At 43.3% G+C, this 20,544-nt stretch overlaps 1 protein-coding gene across 1 annotated transcript; it reads right to left on the reverse strand.

The window, feature by feature from the left end:
* Positions 1-2,890: 2,890 nt before the first annotated feature.
* LOC311110611 (non-selective voltage-gated ion channel VDAC2-like) lies at positions 2,891-13,189 on the reverse strand. The gene is made up of 9 exons (XM_084153132.1): positions 13,075-13,189; positions 11,561-11,632; positions 11,190-11,239; positions 9,403-9,555; positions 9,143-9,195; positions 7,176-7,403; positions 6,675-6,825; positions 4,036-4,093; positions 2,891-3,225 (listed from the first exon to the last, which is right to left on the reverse strand). The coding sequence occupies exons 2-9, from the start codon at positions 11,625-11,627 to the stop codon at positions 3,134-3,136; spliced, it is 852 nt and encodes a 283-aa protein (XP_084009258.1). The 5' UTR covers positions 11,628-11,632; positions 13,075-13,189; the 3' UTR covers positions 2,891-3,133.
* Positions 13,190-20,544: the final 7,355 nt, after the last annotated feature.

Here is a 20,544-nt window from a genome sequence, read left to right on the forward strand (position 1 = left end):
TATTGCAGATTCAGTCTTCCCAGCCTGGTGCATGGTCTACAATTTTGTTTCTGGTGTCCTTTGACAGCTCTTTGGTCTTGGCCATAGTGGAGTTTGGAGTGTGACTGTTTGAGGTTGTGGACAGGTGTCTTTTATACTGATAACAAGTTCAAACAGGTGCCATTAATACAGGTAACGAGTGGAGGACAGAGGAGCCTCTTAAATAAGAAGTTACAGGTCTGTGAGAGACAGAAATCTTGCTTGTTTGTAGGTGACCAAATACTTATTTTCCACCATAATTTGCAAATAAATTCATTAAAAATCCTACAATGTGATTTTCTGATTTTTTTTCTCCTCAATTTGTCTGTCATAGTTGACGTGTACCTATGATGAAAATCACAGGCCTCTCTCATCTTTTTAAGTGGGAGAACTTGCACAAGTGGTGGCTGACTAAATACTTTTTTCCCCCACTGTAAGTATACATTCTGACAGTTGTAATGGGTGATAAAGTTGAGGGTTTTAAGTTTCATTGATAAGGATAAAGTGAATCAATAAGGATTGTAATTTTTAAATTTGGTTGAGTGAAGTAATTTGGGTTTGGTTATATTTTATAAGATGAATGAGTGATTTAAGTGAATCATTAGTATGTATTAGTATAATTATTTTCAGAATGAAGGATAGTGATTGTTCAATTGAGAAATGTTTTATATAGATAGTATGGGTTAAAACAGTGATGCATTATGGTAATGTCTTAGGATACACTTATATGATTTATGTTGAGTAGACATTGTTGAATCATACTGTTTCAAACATGGACAGATGACTATCTCAGTAGATCAGATAGAGCCCGTTGTGACCAGTGAAAAGCTTGGGGTTCATCTGATGGGGCATGGATGATGAAGACGGACGTTTATGTTATTTTTATATTCATGTGTTCAGATTATAATATCCATGTAATGGTTATGTATAATTGTTGTGGGGATGATGTCATGATGGTCACAATTTAGTTGATGTATGTTTTCTTGGTTGCATGGCTCAGAAAAAGGGGTCATTTTAAAATGGGGGATGTCTATGTGGGATTTTTCCTTATATATAAAAATAAGGTTTTGACTACATAGATTATTAGCATGAATATATAGTAGTTAATTATGTGTTTATCTTTTACTCAGACTGAGTTTATAGAGGTTTGAGAGGTTTGATATCGCATGAGATAGATGACTGAGAATGTATACCTTTGTTGATTAAATATATTGAGAATCAGGTTGGATTCAGGTATAAAAGGTGGAAAGGGGTATTTCTCAGTTATCTAGCACAGTTTAGGATCTAGTCAGAGATATATATTGCTGATGCCCCATGGTGGCGGTGGGTTTATGGTATTGGCAGGCATAAGCTACGGACAACAAACACAATTGCATTTTATCAGTTGGCAATTTGAATACACAAAAATACCGTAACGGGATGCTGAGGCCCATTGTGAGGCCCATTTTTTTATAAGGTATCTGTTACAAACAGATGCATATCTGTATTCCCATTCATGTGAAATCCATAGATTAGGGCCTATGAATTTATTTCAATTGACTGATTTCCTCAAATGAATTGTAACTCTTTGAAATTGTTGCATGTTGCGTTTATATTTTTGTTAATCTTGTTTTATGTTCTGAATCTAGAAAAACATGGCAAAATGCTAGCGTATAATTTTTTTTGGGGGGGGAGGTTTGTATTAAATACTTTAAAAATCTAATGTTAGAATGAAACAATCAAGGCCTTTAAACACTTGGACAATAAATATAACAATTAAATGTGTTTTATGGTATCTGATTGAGTTGACAAATCCAGTTAAGTGCATTTCATAAATTGTTTGAATAAGGTTGTTCCTTTACATCATATGATAGCTCGTACTTTTGTCTACAAACATATTTTAAATGTTAAATATTAAGAAATAATTGTTGGGATTGTCCCATCTTTCAATAATCCCTGATAAGCAAGACCTCCCAAAGCCAGAAGAGTTTATCATAACTCACAAAAAAAGTCAGGAGTTGGTTTGTGGAGCTCAAAGATTTTATTGAAAAGTTAAACCATACACGAAGGGACCTCCCAGGTTTCCTGTGATCACTGTCTCAGCCAGCCCAGTGACCAGATGAAGCCCCTGGGAGAGCCTACACACACAGCCAGACAGTTTGGCATTACTGTGAACCTAAAACCCCTCCCTTAGTCATCATCAGCAAAGTAGAAAACAAACGCAAGCCTGGCAGGTCAGCAAGAATTACAGGTATCCCCTGAACTTAGACTTTCTTAGTTTCAAGCCACCCAAAAACAGTTCTGATTAAGCGAGGTCTTCATGTACAGCTACATCTCAAACCCTGATGGCCAACTGACGCTGAGCATAACGGTACAACATGGCGTTAAGCTTGTCCTTGTGGAAAGAAAACAAGGTATACGACAGTAATTAAATAACAGTGGGAGAAACCTAGTGTACTGAAGAACGCGGTTGCAAATGCAAATGAGAAATGTCTTCAGACCACAGAATATCAAATGATTGGTTAGAAGTGGTCAAATCAGAAAGAATGTATGACCAAAAGCACCCACCGAGTTTAACCAATCAACTGATGTCTCACCAAATAAAAACAATACTTCAGGGATAAACATAGGAGCTACAGGTGACCAACTGTACTGAGTAAAGGATCTGAATACGTATGTCAATGTGATAGTTTCCCATTTTTAATACATTTGCAGAAATAAATAAAAAACGTTTTTTGCTTTGTCATTATGGGGTATTGTGTGCAGATTGATGAGGGGAGGTCTGAATACTTTACGAATGCACTGCAAGTTAAGTTTCTGGTCACATTGGGAGGAGAATGGTGTGGTGCATTTCATTGTCATGGCAGTGTTGGATAGATACAATGAGAAGGTGTATAAATTACTGACCCACTGCAAGTGTCTTTTAATGGAAACAACTACAAAGCAAACATGTACACCAAAGAATGACGGAAGTAGCTACCGTCGTAAAACGGTAACTAAAAAAGTGTTTATTTCTCTTGTTCTTGTAGCCTCTGAACACACCCCTTCAATGATATATCCCCATGCTGGTTTGAGTTGGAAATACATTAAGGCCAGATTCTGCTGATATTCTCGTCCCCGACGCCGTGAGGAGAGTTTAGGCCTCCAGTTCCAACCCCAGGCCCAGCTTGTGGCCTCCAGCGTTGATGCTCTTTCCGTCCACCAGGGCAGAGAGGGTGAGTTTCACACCTGCAACAGGGGAGAGAGACAACGTCAGGGTCGCATTCAGGATGAGGGTAAAAAAGGAACTGAGAAAAATAGGATGTCAACTAGAGATGGAAATGAAGCAAACCCACTAGCCTGAGGCTAGTACTGTTGAGAAGTCTGCCATACTAGCCTGCCAGGGCAGTGAAATCCTTACGTTCTATCCCTGGTGTCAACATTCTCATCATTGCAGATAGAAATCTCTCTTATAGAGCTGACAATGATTTCTTTTTTCAAATGAAAGAGAAACTAGTCTGCTCTACATAACGGACTTCTATCTGAGCCTTCTGTAGCACTGCAGGAGTGCCTCTATAACAAGAACAGTACTCCGAGACGCATTGAGAGCAAAATGAATAGGAGGTTGCATTAGTGGGGACCGCCCTACAAACAGCATGTATGATGGCAGTCGCTGAAATTTACATAAACTTGGGAATGTCTGGTCGCTAGCTCTCTATTGACCGACCGTCGCTTTGAGTCTCCTTTCATTAAAAATTACTGGTAGCTGATCATACCGCCACATGTGAGTCCCCAGTAAAGCATCATCTTCAAATCGATTTTGGTGCAGTGTACACTTTTTTTTTTTTTTTTTTTACACACTGTGTAAGACTAACGTTGAGCACTTTGGTTCAGGAAGAGAAGAGGATGTTGCATTATGAAGTGTGGGTTGCTCATAGAGAAGCAGTGGGCTACAGACAAGAGTGGTACGCCACACAAATCTAACATTACAACTTGAGGGAACTTGTAGTAACAGCAGTAAGGGAACAATTATATATATTGTAAAACGAGAGGTCTTACCTGGTCTCAGCGTCTGAGTGTAACCAAGACCGACCAGGCTGATGTTGTTCACTTTAGCCTGGAAAGACAGAATGATTAACTTACATTCCAAAAAGGCAGAGGAAAGTTCCTAACAACAGCAGTCTTCTAAACTAGAGTGTGCAACTCTGATCCTGGAGCGCCAGACAATGTAGTGAGTGGTAGACAGCCCTAGTAAGCACAGTTGAAGTCGGAAGTTTACATACACCTTAGCCAAATACATTTAGTTTTTCACAATTCCTGACATTTAAACCTAGTAAGAATTACCTGTCTTAGGTCAGTTATGATCACCACTTTATTTTAAGAATGTGAAATGTCAGAATAATAGTAGAGAGTGATTTATTTCGGCTTTTATTTATTTCATCACAATCCCAGTGGGTCAGAAGTTTACATACACTCAATTAGTATTCGGTAGCATTGCCTTTAAATTGTTTAACTTGGGTCAAACATTTCGGGTAGCCTTCCACAAGCTTCCCACAATAAGTTGGGTGAATATTGGCCAATTCCTCCTGACAGAGCTGGTGTAACTGAGTCAGGTTTGTAGGCCTCCTTGCTCGCACACGCTTTTTCAGTTCTGCCCACAAATGTTCTATAGGATTGAGGTCAGGGCTTTGTGATGGCCACTCCAATACCTTGACTTTGTTGTCCTTAAGCCATTTTGCCACAACTTTGGAAGTATGCTTGGGGTCATTGTCCATTTGGAAGACCCATTTGCGACCAAGCTTTAACTTCCTGACTGATGTCTTGAGATGTTGCTTCAATATATCCACATAATTTTCCTTCCTCATGATGCCATCTATTTTGTGAAGTGCACCAGTCCCTCCTGTAGTAAAACACCCCAACAGCATGATGCTGCCACCCCTGTGCTTCACGGTTGGGATGGTGTTCTTTGGCTTGCAAGCGCCCCCTTTTTCCTCCAAACATAACGATGGTCATTATGGCCAAACAGTTCTATTTTAGTTTCATCAGGCCAGAGGACATTTCTCCAAAAAGTACGATCTTTGTCCCCATGTGCAGTTGCAAACTGTAGTCTGGGTTTTTTATGGCGGTTTTGGAGCAGTGACTTCTTCCTTGCTGAGCAGCCTTTCAGGTTATGTCGATATAGGACTTGTTTTACTGTGGATATAGATACTTTTGTACCTGTTTCCTCCAGCATCTTCACAAGGTCCTTTGCTGTTGTTCTGGGATTGATTTGCACTTTTCGCACCAAAGTAGGTTCATTTCTAGGAGACAGAACACGTCTCCTTCCTGAGCGGTATGACGGCTGCGTGGTCCCATGGCGTTTATACTTGCGTACTATTGTTTGTACAGATGAACGTGGTACCTTCAGGTGTGTGTGGAGTGGTTGAAAAATGGGTTTTAATGACTCCAACCTAAGTGTATGTAAACTTCCGACTTCAACTGTATGTAGTGAGTGGTAGACAGCCCTAGTAAGTACGTAGCGAGTGGTAGACAGCCCTAGTAAGTACGTAGCGAGTGGTAGACAGCCCTAGTAGGTACGTAGCGAGTGGTAGACAGCCCTAGTAACTATGTAGCGAGTGGTAGACAGCCCTAGTAAGTACGTAGCGAGTGGTAGACAGCCCTAGTAAGTACGTAGCGAGTGGTAGACAGCCCTAGTAACTACGTAGCGAGTGGAAGACAGCCCTAGTTACTACGTAGCGAGTGGTAGACAGCCCTAGTAACTACGTAGCGAGTGGTAGACAGCCCTAGTAACTACGTAGCGAGTGGTAGACAGCCCTAGTAACTACGTAGCGAGTGGTAGACAGCCCTAGTAACTACGTAGCGAGTGGTAGACAGCCCTAGTAACTACGTAGCGAGTGGTAGACAGCCCTAGTAAGTACGTAGCGAGTGGTAGACAGCCCTAGTAGGTACGTAGCGAGTGGTAGACAGCCCTAGTAACTACGTAGCGAGTGGTAGACAGCCCTAGTAACTACGTAGCGAGTGGTAGACAGCCCTAGTAAGTACGTAGCGAGTGGTAGACAGCCCTAGTAAGTACGTAGCGAGTGGTAGACAGCCCTAGTAACTACGTAGCGAGTGGAAGACAGCCCTAGTTACTACGTAGCGAGTGGTAGACAGCCCTAGTAACTACGTAGCGAGTGGTAGACAGCCCTAGTAAGTACGTAGCGAGTGGTAGACAGCCCTAGTAGGTACGTAGCGAGTGGTAGACAGCCCTAGTAACTACGTAGCGAGTGGTAGACAGCCCTAGTAACTACGTAGCGAGTGGTAGACAGCCCTAGTAAGTACGTAGCGAGTGGTAGACAGCCCTAGTAACTACGTAGCGAGTGGTAGACAGCCCTAGTAACTACGTAGTGAGTGGTAGACAGCCCTAGTAACTACGTAGTGAGTGGTAGACAGCCCTAGTAACTACGTAGTGAGTGGTAGACAGCCCTAGTAACTACGTAGTGAGTGGTAGACAGCCCTAGTAACTACGTAGTGAGTGGTAGACAGCCCTAGTAAGTACTTGAGCGTTTCTTGCATGTGTTCTTAGGACACAGTAAGACAACCACAAAGGGACGGTTTCCTGGACACATTTAAAAAAGTGAATTCAATGGAAAATCTCCATTGACAATGCTTTTTAGTCCTAGGCTAAAGCTCTGTCTGGGAAACTGCACAGTACTTACACTGATGGAGGCGCTCTTGTCCAGCTGGTATTTGGCTGCGATGCCGAAGCTTGTGCTGTTGCTGCCGGCAGTCCAGGCAAGGTTGACCGCTGTCTCCAGCGCCGGGCTCACCTTCTGGTAGATGGAGCCACCGAATTGTACACCGTCATTTCTGTAACAACAACCAGGGAAAAGATTAGGGAGAGAAGGAGTGATATGAAAATATTTGTCTGTAGTCCAGTTCGAAATCAAGTCCTAGCCTTTACCCTGCTATGCAGTTTGTAGGGCCTGACGTTTTGAACCCTGTTTAGGTGCTTTGGTTAAATCATTAGATATTCAATGATTACTACAATTTCCAGGTTGACTACAGCTGTCCAGTCATCTATGTACATTGTTTTTGCGTGTGGGTGTGCATATTTTTTTTAAACAATTGAATAGACAATGTTTGCCCTTGAAGGTAATTGTTCTTGTATGCACATAGCAGAGGACTGGAAATTCATACACTTGTATACTCTCACTTACACGTTGGTGTGTAGCTGGAAGTCCCCGGTCTTGTATCCCACAGCGAAGTTGTTCTGGGTCATCTTAGACTTGGCCGTGTCAAAGGTCATCTCGTAGCCGGCGAGCCAGCCCTCGTAACCCACGACGGCCGCTCCATGGATAGCGGGGCCAGCGAAGTCAAAGTCGACGTCACAGCCCAGGTTGACAAACTCGCGCTTGTAGGCGGTCTTGACTTTGCCGCTCTTCTTGCTGTCGTTGGAGCGGAAAACATATTTGGTTAGCCTTAGCCTACATTCTGAACTGAAATATTTGTATTGAGCAGCCAAACAGCTCAGGCCTAATATAACCAGTCTGATGGAAATGTAGCAACCTTAACAGAATATGAAAACAACTGGGAAAACCAAGAGCTGGAAAACCTCACTCCAGTAGTACTTCACCCATACACTCTCTTATGTTCATAATCAAGAGTCCACAAGCAATACCAATCCTGAGCAATGTCTTTCTGGATCGTCATTACACACTAGCCAACGAGGCTTACAGTAAGTGCACACACACAACTCCATTCACTCACAGCATTAGCAACTAGGGATTACAATAATAATACTTTATGAGCCCCTTAAAATGCTAATGTTACATGACACTAAACCCAGTTCTAAACTGTTAGCCTAGGCAGTGTGACTAACTGAGAAGCTGTAGCATTCAGTGGAGTGAAGTTGCCCTTAGATGCTGATCTTGGGTCAGTTTTGCATTCCCCCCCTCCACTAACGGTTAAAGTTAAGATTCGGGGAGGGGAAACTGATCCTAGATCTGTACCTAGGGGAAACTCCTCCCCCGGAGCTCAGTGGACATGCAGCGACAGCGTGACGACCACCCCCTCCTCCCCAACATGTAAGAGGAGACTCCTCCACTGGCCCACCATGTGTCACTACTAGGCATGTGCCATATTCCATCCCACAGGATTTACACTTCCAGGAAAGCCAATACTATGTGGACTGGCTGGGGAGGCACTACTGAATAGGATTTGGTCACACCAGCATTAAATGTCCTAAAAAAACGTTGTTGCATACTACCCAACGATGTCTATATAGGCCTATGCAATGACCGCAAATTGCAGATGCGTGCATCCGGTGCTCCGTATACGTCAGCACTATACCAGTTACTTTGGTTAAAAAATGCTAAAACAGTCAATATTGAGAGTTGAGAAATAAAATGTAATACCTACAGAAAGCTGAGACCCCTTTCTCTTCAACAGACTATTTTGTTCCTCCCTCTAACCTACTCTGAGCGTGCAGAGAAAAACAGCCACAGGGGCTGGGCAGGGCAGAGACTTTCATGGAGGAATCCGGATTTTGGGATTTTATTAGGATCCCCATTAGCAGACGCCAATGGCGACAGCTCATCTTACTGGGGTCCGACACAACGAAAAAGACATTACAGACAAAATACTTTACAATTTACATACATTAACATATATTAATGCACATTAGGCTACTGCTTGACCAAATCAAGATTTTAGTTGCCCCAAAAATAAAAACATCTGATTAAAATGGTCACAGTCTGGAGGCCAACTAGGAGAATAAACACCTCCATTCAAATATATAAGCAAGAAAACAACAGTAACACAATCCATGGCTTGGATGTGGATAATAATAAATACTACACAGATGAGTGCCTTGTCAGGCTAAAGTTAATTTGCCTGACCCGTCACATCAGATCCACCCACGAGCCTGTGAGGAATGCACACCTCAGATCATGTTACCTTCATGCAAGGACACTACGTGCTGGACTGACTCTTCTGGTCTAGCTATATGTTAATACCATCGGCACCCATATGTCCGAACACATGAAACACTGTTTTAAGTACTAGAAGTACATTTTTACATTTTAGTAATTTAGCAGACGCTTTTATCCAGAGCAACTTACAGTAGTGAGTGCATACATTTTTCGAACTGGTCCTCTGCATTGAAATTGTACATTTGTAATTTTACCCAGTGTTTGGTGAGAAGGTTGTGTCGAATGTCAACTTCAGACCCTTGACAATCTAAAGGAAACAAGAACAAATAATCAGACTGGTAACACAAGGTTGATCTACCTGCATTTTATGTGATCGCTACATATTGAATATTCATTATTTGTTCGAATCCTCTTTCTTTTCAATTGTGTGTCAAGGCTATTGTGAGAAACTCCATACACAACACCGATTGTGTTACAAAAAGCATTTAAAATAAAATCTTTGTTGAATCCAAACCTGGTCTTCGACGGTGATCTCTGTTCCCAGGGTGTTGTCAATGTTCCACTTCTCTGTGAAGGTCAGGCCGTACTCTGACCTCTTGTATTTGGTTTCCAAGCTGCCCGCCACCTTGCTGGTGTCCGTGTTGGTGGAGCCAGCTGTTTTGAACTCCTGCAGAACATTTGTAAAATGGTTCACATCAGGATATGAATAAAAACAAATGTTGTAAAAAATATCTGAATGCAATTGGGTTTTTATCATAAAGACCATAAACACACACACCCACACATATATATATATATATACACACACACACACATATATACGTATGCGTGTATATGAATGTGTGTGTATATAATATATATATATATATATATATACATACATATACATATACACACACACACACACACACACACACACATATATACACACATACATATATACACCTTAGCCAAATACATTTAAACTCAGTTTTTCACAATTCCTGACATTTAATCATAGTAACAATTCCCTGTCTTAGGTCAGTTAGGATCACCACTTTATTTTAAGAATGTGAAATGTCAGAATAATAGTAGAGAGAATGATTTATTTCAGCTTTTATTTATTTTATCACATTCCCAGTGGGTCACAGGTTTACATACATAGAAAGAGGAGTGGGAGGCCCCGGCGCACAACTGAGCAAGAAGACAAATACATTAGTGTCTAGTTTGAGAAACAGGCGCCTCACACGTCCTCAACTGGCAGCTGCATTAAATAGTACCCACAAAACACCAGTCTCAATGTCAACAGTGAAGAGGCGACTCCGGGATGCTGACCTTCTAGGCAGAGTTGCAAAGAAAAAGCCATATCTCAGACTGCCCATCTTAATCTTTTCTTTTTATTGGCCAATCTGAGATATGGCTTTTTCTTTGCAACTCTGCCTAGAAGGTCAGCATCCCGGAGTCGCCTCTTCACTGTTGACATTGAGACTGGTGTTTTGCGGCTACTATTTAATGAAGCTGCCAGTTGAGGACCTGTGAGGCGTCTGTTTCTCAAACTAGACACTAATGTATTTGTCTTCTTGCTCAGTTGTGCACCGGGGCCTCCCACTCCTCTTTCTATTCTGGTTAGAGCCAGTTTGCGCTGTTCTGTGAAGGGAGTAGTACACAGTGTTGTAACGAGATCTTCAGTTTCTTGGCAATTTCTCACATGGAATAGCCTTCATTTCTCAGAACAAGAATAGACTGACGAGTTTCAGAAGAAAATTATTTGTTTCTGGCCATTTTGAGCCTGTAATCAAACCCACAATTGCTGATGCTCCAGATACTCAACTAGTCTCAAGAAGGCCAGTTTTATTGCTTCTATAATCAGCACAACAGTTTTCAGCTGTTCTAACATAATTGCAAAATGGTTTTCTAATGATCAATTAGCCTTTTAAAATGATAAACTTGGATTAGCAAACACAACGTTCCATTGGAACACAGGACTGATGGTTGCTGATAATGGGTCTCTGTACGCCTATGTAGATATTCCATTTTTTTAAAATCTGCCGTTTCTAGCTACAATAGCCATTTATAACATTAACAATGTCTACACTGTATTTCTGATCAATTTAATGTTATTTTAATGGACAAAAAAATTTGCTTTTCTATCGAAAACAAGGACATTTCTAAGAGAGCCCAAACTTTTGAATGGTAGTAAGTGTGTGTGTGTGTATATATATATATATATATATATATATATATATATATATTAGAGTAGAGATAATTCTACATTCATTTTGAAAGTGCACACATGATTAGAAAGAAAATAAGTCAACTTACCACTCCGCTGCTGGACTTGGTCTTCACATCAAGCTTCACCAGGCCGAACCCTTCAGGGAGAAAGCAAAGTTAGTCAACCACTGATGCATATTTCACAAATGGGAAATAGTCATGAATGTAATCATTGTCAGCAGATAATGTAATCCTTCATACACTAACATCTTACAGGATGACATGCAAAGCCGAGATAAAATATATATATATATTTTATGTATCTATCTATCTCTCTATAGATAGAGCGCTCTCCCATCCTGCCTATTGGTTTCGCATCCCTCAAACAAACTCACCCTATTGGTTATTCCTGTTCTCACACAAGGTTTTTAATTAAAACCACCTTAAGTATATTTGTTTCAGAGTGAAATGTACAGTACCATAGCCCTTGTTGAAGATGTCCTTGGCGGATTTGCCGAGGTCACCATATGATGGAGGCACAGCCATTACACCTGCAGCAGGGAGAAAAGATGCATACATTACCCAATAGTCAGAGTTCATTTTGATTTACATAACGCCTGCTTTGGAAACCAATTTCTTTTGAATCTATGAACAGGGCCGGCTCCAGGAATAAGCGGTAACTTAGGGCCCAGGACCCTAGCGGCCCCCCAACCCACTCAAAAAGTGTTATTTGTATTGTTTTTAAAGGTACTCAGGTCGGGGTCTCAACTTACTGTTTAGAGTTTGAATAGTAGAATACACAAGGCTAAAGTTCAAAATTTGGTTGTGCATCAGAAATGTCTCTCTTGTTCTGTCAGTCACTCAATTAGCCATGTCAGCTAACAATTTTGAGATTGGTAAATTAGTCTAGCCAGGTATCATTGCAGAATACTGACCGGTTACGCAGGGCACGTGCCCAGGGGCCCTGACCTCTAGGGGACTACCATTGATTTGTTAGTCACTCTCACTCTGATATCATTAACATGGCATAAGTCAAGGCAAGATGTATATTGCAGGAAATTCACTTTAAATGTACATTTCTCTCCACTGTCAAAAGGAGGGTCACTAAAATGCTTGAGATGGCCCTGTCTATGAACATAACTACTCAACCAACACAGCTAGTCATCCTTTGGGCTAAAAGTTTATTTCCCCACTATATTAACAGGGCTCTCCAACCCCAGTCGTAACTAACCTGATTCAGCTTATCAACCAGCTAATTATTAGAATCAGGTGCTCTAGATTAAGGTTGGAGCAAAAACCTACTGGGTGGTAGCTCTCCAGGAACAAGGTTGGAGAGCCCTGCCACTATACAATAAAAAGTGTGGTTGCCTGTCTATAGCATCCAACTCTATCAGCCCAGAGCAAGGTTTCCTTGCAGATGTTGATAATCTGAGTGAGTATGATAAGTGGCCTGTCTGGTTCTGGATAGCTCTGCATGGCTAATTTATCTGAACTGACGCTAGGCTACACCTCAGTGACTCACTCAGTTAAGGCCAGGCGGAGGAATGTAGGTCTGGGAAGCGCTCCACTCAATTAAATTCAAATTTTCTTTATTGGCATGACGTTTTGATACATATGTCCACTCTCCAGCCAATTACTGGCCCCTACCCTGTCTGTCCCATTAAATCAATCACTGGGTATGGTGCAATTCAGAGACTCCATTAACGTTACTAGCTAGCTATTCTCCTAGAGCAGCTCCAAGTAACAACAAAGTAATCCGGCTGAACTCCATTTAACACACATGTGCAGTGGACATGAGTTGTCCTTTCTCGTGTAAGGTTACAGGTCCAGCAGCAAAGCTAATTAGTTAGATAGCTAATGCTAACCGGTTAGCTAGCTAAGCACATTTAGCAATTGCGTGTCAGGCAGTCCTCGAGCAAGCGTGGTCATAAACCACGGCAAATATGTCGTTTAGTTCCTCTACAATAAAAGCCAGTTTAGTTGCTTTACTTACCAGTAAAAGACGGGGCTAGCTGTAAACTTCACCGGTTGGAGGGCGAACTGAAGGAGACTGCAATGTAATGAAATGAAATCCAGCCTTTCACCCGAAGGACCCCTACCTATCACGTGTTTGCCTGTGTAAAATATACTTGCAGATTCATTACAAAATCAACAACGGTAAAAAGGCTTTTTTTGGGCTGTAACTAGATTTTTTCTGTCAATACCAAAACCATTCTTACGCACTTTGTTTTCTTATGCATAGAAATATGTATTTATCATAGATATATCAATTTCTGGGTGTAACTTCTCATGGACAACTTTGTTTGATCCCGTGGAGTACAATTCAAGTTTGAAGAATAGAAGTTGCTCCTAACTACTGATAGGATCAGACGTTTTATCCCCTCACACAAACATTGGTAAAATAATACAACATTTAATTAATTCTCATTGACAGATCAATTTATTACTGAGATTCACATTAAACACATTCACATTGAGATTGATAAAGGATAATGATGCCAAATGTAGAGTGAATATATCAGAAAAACTAGCTGGGTTTCCATCCAGTTGGCGACGGAGTTTCATGCGAATATTCTCAAATCCACATAAATAAAATATGCGGATTTTCCCACCAGAGATGTGTTTTCATAAAATGTACTTGTTGTGGATAAAAGTATGTGCGTGATGACGTAGTGCACATACAAATAGCTTATATGGTTAAATTCCCATGTACTGAATAAAAAATACAAGTTAAATGGGTTTCCATTGCATTTAACTCTGCTGATAGTTTGGCCTATCCACAGGGAGTACTTGAGAAGACTCATGAGACCATAGTCCTACTGATAAAATGCACTTCAAGGGTAGGCCTACTCTGGGCAAAGCAACCGAAAAAAATTGGGAACCACTGGCCTACATGATATTATTATGGACAAAAGACCTAGATTATTTTAATTTGTCAAACGGCAGCCAAGCATCATGGCACCAGAATAAAACCCTCGATATTTATTGGAAATGAGCATCGAGGCTGCTCATCTCCTTGCACTTTCACCACCCTGTGAAGTTAATAATTTATTTAATCTGTAGCCTACTAATAAACTGCATGCTTTCCAGAGTCGTAGTGGGAGGACCACGCAACATGTCGTGACTCAAAGTTTACTTTGATATGATGGTTATTATATCAATATTTGCGCATAAAAGCGTTTCCACCGCCATTTATCGCATAATTCATTTTACCGACAACCCTGGCGTTGCAAGCGCCATGCTCTACCAACTGAGCTACAGGGGACTAGCCGTTATTTACTTTACTTCCATAAAAAGGTTGGATGGAATCCTGGTTATGGTTTGATATTATCGTTCCATTCAAATTCAAAATTGCCCTTCAGATAAGACTCTTTCTGTGGGGCCAGGGCTTTTGCAAGAACTACTCATTCACTGCTGTACTGCTGCCCTCTGCTGGAATATAGTAATTATTACACAAAGATGGATGATGCAGAGGTGTCATGCACCACATTTTCTTAGGGGGCACTGGTGGCCAAATTCAATATATTTGGATAAATCCTGAGTAGAAGAAAATACACTCAGTGGTCCGTTTATTAGGTACACCCATCTAGTACCAGGTTGGACCCCCTTTGCCTCCAGAACAGCCTGAATTCGTCAGGGCATGGATTCTACAAGGAGTCGGAAAACATCCACAGGGATGGTCCATGCTGACGCGATGACATGACGTAGTTGCTGCAGAGTGGACGGCGGGACATTCATGCTGCAAACAGCCCATTCCATCTAATCCCAAAGATGCTCTATTGGGTTTTGTCAGCAACAATGTCCAGATACACTGTGGCCTTCAAATCGTTGCTCAATTGGTATCAAGGGACCTAACATCAAATAAAATTTTATTTGTCACATGCGCCGAATACAACAGGCATAAACCTTACCATGAAATGCAGTTCAATAAATAGTTATTTAAATATTTACTAAATAAACTAAAGTAAAAAAATCAAAAATAATAATACCACAAGAAAATTACATAACAATAACGAGGCTATATACAGGGGGTACTGGTACCGAGTCAATGTGTGGGGGTACAGGTTAGACGAGGTAATTTGTAAAGTGACTATGCAGAGATAATAAACAGCGAGTAGCGGGGGGGGGGGGGGGGGGGGGGGGTCCGGGTGGCCATTTGATTAACTGTTCAGCAGTCTTATGGCTTGGGGGTAGAAGCTGTTAAGGGGCCTTTTGGTCCTAGACTTGGCGCTCCGGTACCGCTTGCCATGCGGTAGCAGAGAGAACAGTCTATGACTTGGGTGACTGGAGTCTTTGACAATTTTTTGGGCCTTCCTCTGACACCGCCTAGTATATACGTCCTGGATGTCAGGAAGCTTGGCCCCAGTGATGTACTGGGCGTACGCACTACCCTCTGTAGCGCCTTGCGGTCAGATGTAGCGCCTTACATGTGCCAGGAAAACATTCCCCTCATCAGTACACTACCGCCAGGCAGGCTGGGTCCATGGACTCATGCTGCTCATGCCAAATCCTGACTGCCATCACCATGACGCAACAGGAACTGGGATTTGTCGGACCAGGCAATGTTTTTCCTCTCCTCAATTGTCCAGTGTTGGTGATCGCGTGCCCACTGGAGCCGTTTCTTGTTTTTAGCCGATAGGAGTGGAACCGGTGTGGTCGTTTGCTGCAATAGCCCATCCGTGACAAGGATCGACGAGCTGTGCGTTCCGAAGTGCCGTTCTGCACACAACTGTTGTTCTGCACGGTTATTTGTCTGTTTGTGGCCCGCCTGTTAGCTTGCACGATTCTTTCCATTCTCCTTCGACCTCATCAACGAGCTGTTTTTGCCCATAGGACTGCCGCTGACTTGATGTTTTTTGTTTGTCGCACCATTCTCTGTAAACCCTAGACACTCTAGTGCATGAAAAGCCCAGGAAGGCGGCTGTTCTGAGATACTGGATCCGGCATGCCTGGCACCAACAATCATACCACGCTCAATGTCGCTTAGGTCACTCGTTTTGCCCATTCTACCGTTCAATCGAACAGTAACTGAATGTCTTGACGCCTGTCTACCTGCTTTGTATAGCAAGCCATGGCCACGTGACACTGTCTGTAGGAGCGATCCATTTTCGTTAACGATGTTGTGTAGCTAAAACAGGCCATTGAGTGTATATCTTAAAAGCATTACTTTTTTTCCTCAGACTAGAACTACATATAATTTAAGGGGCATGTGCTTAAATATCTATTAGTGCGTAGGCCTACAGATGTAGTTGTTCCCCATGGTCGTACGTTACAAATAGCCCAGTGTTAGGCGACTTACACTGTTAGATGTCTTACCTATGCACAATGTGTGTGTCAAGGACCAAGGCACGAAAGAGAATTTGACTACTTCCTATTATCTACTTAGACATAAGTCTATTCCTGCTTCTGTTGGAGTGTATACAGTGGGGAAAAAAGTATTTAGTCAGCCACCAATTGTGCAAGTTCTCCCACTTAAAAAGATGAGAGAGGCCTGTAATTTTCATCATAGCTACACGTCAACTATGACAGACAAATTGAGAAAAAAAATCCAGAAAATCACATTGTAGGATTTTTTATGAATTTATTTGCAAATTATGGTGGAAAATAAGTATTTGGTCACCTACAAACAAGCAAGATTTCTGGCTCTCACAGACCTGTAACTTCTTCTTTAAGAGGCTCCTCTGTCCTCCACTCGTTACCTGTATTAATGTTCCAGGATGAACATTTACATTTACATTTACATTTTCGTCATTTAGCAGATGCTCTTATCCAGAGCGACTTACAAATTGGTGCATTCACCTTATGATAGCCAGTGGGATAACCACTTTACAATATATCTTCATTTTTTTTCTTTCAAATTTTTTCTTTTTTATTGTATTTATTTTTTGGGGGGTTGGGGTAGGGGGAGCGTATAAGGATTACTTTTATCCTATCCCAGGTAGTCCTTAAAGAGGTGGGGTTTTAAGTGTCTCCGGAAGGTGGTGAGTGACTCCGCTGTCCTGGCGTCGTGAGGGAGCTTGTTCCACCATTGGGGTGCCAGAGCAGCGAACAGTTTTGACTGGGCTGAGCGGGAACTGTGCTTCCGCAGAGGTAGGGGGGCCAGCAGGCCAGAGGTGGATGAACGCAATGCCCTCGTTTGGGTGTAGGGACTGATCAGAGCCTGAAGGTACGGAGGTGCCGTTCCCCTCACAGCTCCGTAGGCAAGCACCATGGTCTTGCAGCAGATGCAGGCTTCAACTGGAAGCCAGTGGAGTGTGCGGAGGAGCGGGGTGACGTAAGAGAACTTGGGAAGGTTGAACACCAGACGGGCTGCAGCGTTCTGGATGAGTTGTAGGGGTTTAATGGCACAGGCAGGGAGCCCAGCCAACAGCGAGTTGCAGTAATGACAAGTGCCTGGATTAGGATCTGTGCCGCTTCCTGTGTAAGGTAGGTTCGTACTCTGCAAATGTTGTAGAGCATGAACCTACAGGATCGGGTCACCGCTTTCATGTTAGCGGAGAACGACAGGGTGTTGTCCAGGGTCACGCCAAGGTTCTTTGCACTCTGGGAGGAGGACACAACGGAGTTGTCAACCGTGATGGCGAGATCATGGAGCAGGCAGTCCTTCCCCGGGAGGAAGAGCAGCTCCGTCTTGCCGAGGTTCAGCTTGAGGTGGTGATCCGTCATCCACACTGATATGTCTGCCAGACATGCAGAGATGCGATTCGCCACCTGGTTATCAGAAGGGGGAAAGGAGAAGATTAATTGTGTGTCGTCTGCGTAGCAATGATAGGAGAGACCATGTGAGGATATGACAGAGCCAAGTGACTTGGTGTATAGAGAGAATAGGAGAGGGCCTAGAACTGAGCCCTGGGGGACACCAGTGGTGAGAGCACGTGGTGCGTAGACAGATTCTCGCCACGCCACCTGGTAGAAGCGACCTGTGAGGTAGGATGCAATCCAAGAGTGAGCCGTGCCGGAGATGCCCAATTCGGAGAGGGTGGAGAGGAGGATCTGATGGTTCACTGTATCAAAGGCAGCAGATAGGTCTAGAAGGATGAGAGCAGAGGAGAGAGAGTTAGCTTTAGCAGTGCGGAGACCCTCCGTGACACAGAGAAGAGCAGTCTGAATGACCAGTCTTGAAACCTGACTGGTTTGGATCAAGAAGGTTATTCTGAGAGAGATAGCAGGAGAGTTGGCTAGAGACGGCACACTCAAGAGTTTGGAGAGAAAAGAAAGAAGGGATACTGGTCTGTAGTTGTTGACATCGGAGGGATCGAGTGTAGGTTTTTTGAGGAGGGGTGCAACTCTCGCTCTCTAGAAGACAGAAGGGACATGGCCAGCGGTCAAGGATGAGTTGATGAGTGAGGTGAGGTAAGGGAGAAGGTCTCCATAAATGGTCTGGAGAAGAGAGGAGGGGATAGGGTCAAGCGGGCAGGTTGTTGGGCGGCCGGCCGTCACAAGTCGCAAGATTTCATCTGGAGAGAGAGGGGAGAAAGAAGTCAAAGCATAGGGCAGGGCAGTGTGAGCAGGACCAGTGGTGTCATTTGACTTAATAAATGAGGATCGGATGTCGTCAACCTTCTTTTCAAAATGGTTGACGAAGTCATCCACAGAGAGGGAGGAGGGAGGGGGAGGAGGAGGAGGATTCAGCGGGGAGGAGGAGGAGGATTCAGCAGGGAGGAGAAGGTGGCAAAGAGCTTCCTAGGGTTAGAGGCAGAGGCTTGAAATTTAGAGTGGTAGAAAGTGGCTTTAGCAGCAGAAACAGAGGAAGAAAATGTAGAGAGGAGGGAGTGAAAAGATGACAGGTCGGCAGGGAGTCTAGTTTTCCTCCATTTCCACTCGGCTGCCCGGAGCCCTGTTCTGTGATCTCGCAATGAGTCATCAAGCCACGGAGCAGGAGTGGAGGACTGAGCCGGCCGGGAGGATAGGGGACATAGAGAGTCAAAAGATGCAGAAAGGGAGGAGATGAGGGTTGAGGAGGCAGAATCAGGAGATTGGAGGGAGAAGGATTGAGCAGAGGGAAGAGATAATAGGATGGAAGAGGAGAGAGTAGTGGGAGAGAGAGAGCGAAGGTCGCGACGGCGCATTACCATCTGAGTAGGGGCAGAGTGAGTAGTGTTGGAGGAGAGCGAGAGAGAAAAGGATACAATGTAGTGGTCGGAGACTTGGAGGGGAGTTGCAGTGAGATTAGTAGAAGAACAGCATCTAGTAAAGATGAGGTCAAGCGTATTGCCTGCCTTGTGAGTAGGGGGGGGATGGTGAGAGGGTGAGGTCAAAATAGGAGAGGAGTGGAAAGAAGGAGGCAGAGAGAAATTAGTCAAAGGTAGACGTAGGGAGGTTAAAGTCACCCAGAACTGTGAGGGGTGAGCCATCCTCAGGAAAGGAACTTATCAAGGCGTCAAGCTCATTGATATGAACTCTCCAAGGGAACCTGGAGGGCGATAAATGATAAGGATGTTAAGCTTGAATGGGCTAGTGACTGTGACAGCATGGAATTCAAATGAGGAGATAGACAGATGGGTCAGGGGAGAAAGAGAGAATGTCCACTTGGGAGAGATGAGGATTCCTGTGCCACCGCCCCGCTGACCAGATGCTCTCGGGGTATGCGAGAACACATGGTCAGACGAGGAGAGAGCAGTAGGAGTAGCAGTGTTTTCTGTGGTAATCCATGTTTCCGTCAGCGCAAAGAAGTCGAGGGACTGGAGGGTAGCATAGGCTGAGATGAACTCTGCCTTGTTGGGCGCAGAACGGCAGTTCCAGAGGCTGCCGGAGACCTGGAACTCCATGTGGGTCGTGCATGCAGGGACCACCAGGTTAGAGAGGCAGCAGCCACGCGGTATGAGGCGTTTGTATGGCCTGTGCGGAGAGGAGAGAACAGGGATAGACAGACACATAGTTGACAGGCTACAGAAAAGGCTACACTAATGCAAAGGAGATCGGAATGAAATTAACTAAACATCTGGGGAAACGAGGCCTCCCTCACTAACCTTTCACTGAAACACTCAAATACAACACTTCCAACTTCCACTTTAGAAATTATAATTGCTGTAATCTACAGTAGTTCAATGTTTCCAGGAATAGACTAACTTAGTTTATTCAGCTAGCTAACTTGGTACAGTATTCTTCTGTGAAAACGGCCCAGGGCACTGTATCCTATGACGCCATAGCTAACTAGCATGCTAGCATCCAATAACACACGGATTAGCACCAATACTTGGTTACAACAAACTACCAATGGATCATTCATGTCCGTGTCTAGTTCCTTTCATAATGCAGAAGTAATTAAACGTTGGCTAGCTAGCACAAATTCAGTCATGCTAGCTACACAAGTGGACTACACATCTCGAATGTTCAGAAAGTGAAGCTTACGTTGCAAAATTCTCATTGACTAAAATGATACAGTACTGCTAGCTGGTAATGTTGGCTAGCTAGCAGTGGCTGCGGTGTTGACTGTTTGAAAATGTAGCTGGCCAGCTAACCT

Source organism: Coregonus lavaretus, assembly GCF_964263955.1.
Source record: "Coregonus lavaretus genome assembly, chromosome: 36".
Classification (NCBI taxonomy): Eukaryota; Metazoa; Chordata; class Actinopteri; order Salmoniformes; family Salmonidae; genus Coregonus; species Coregonus lavaretus.

What these genes read in the sequence shown, in the direction of transcription:
- LOC311110611 (XM_084153132.1), bottom strand. Translation starts at nt 11,627, where the DNA reads ATGGCTGTGCCTCCATCATATGGTGACCTCGGCAAATCCGCCAAGGAC. An exon ending in TTCCAGCTACACACCAACGT is followed by an intron (nt 6,826 to 7,175) that starts GTAAGTGAGAGT and finishes TTGTTGTTACAG; the next exon opens with AAATGACGGTGTACAATTCG. An exon ending in CACTCAGACGCTGAGACCAG is followed by an intron (nt 3,226 to 4,035) that starts GTAAGACCTCTC and finishes CCCCTGTTGCAG; the next exon opens with GTGTGAAACTCACCCTCTCT.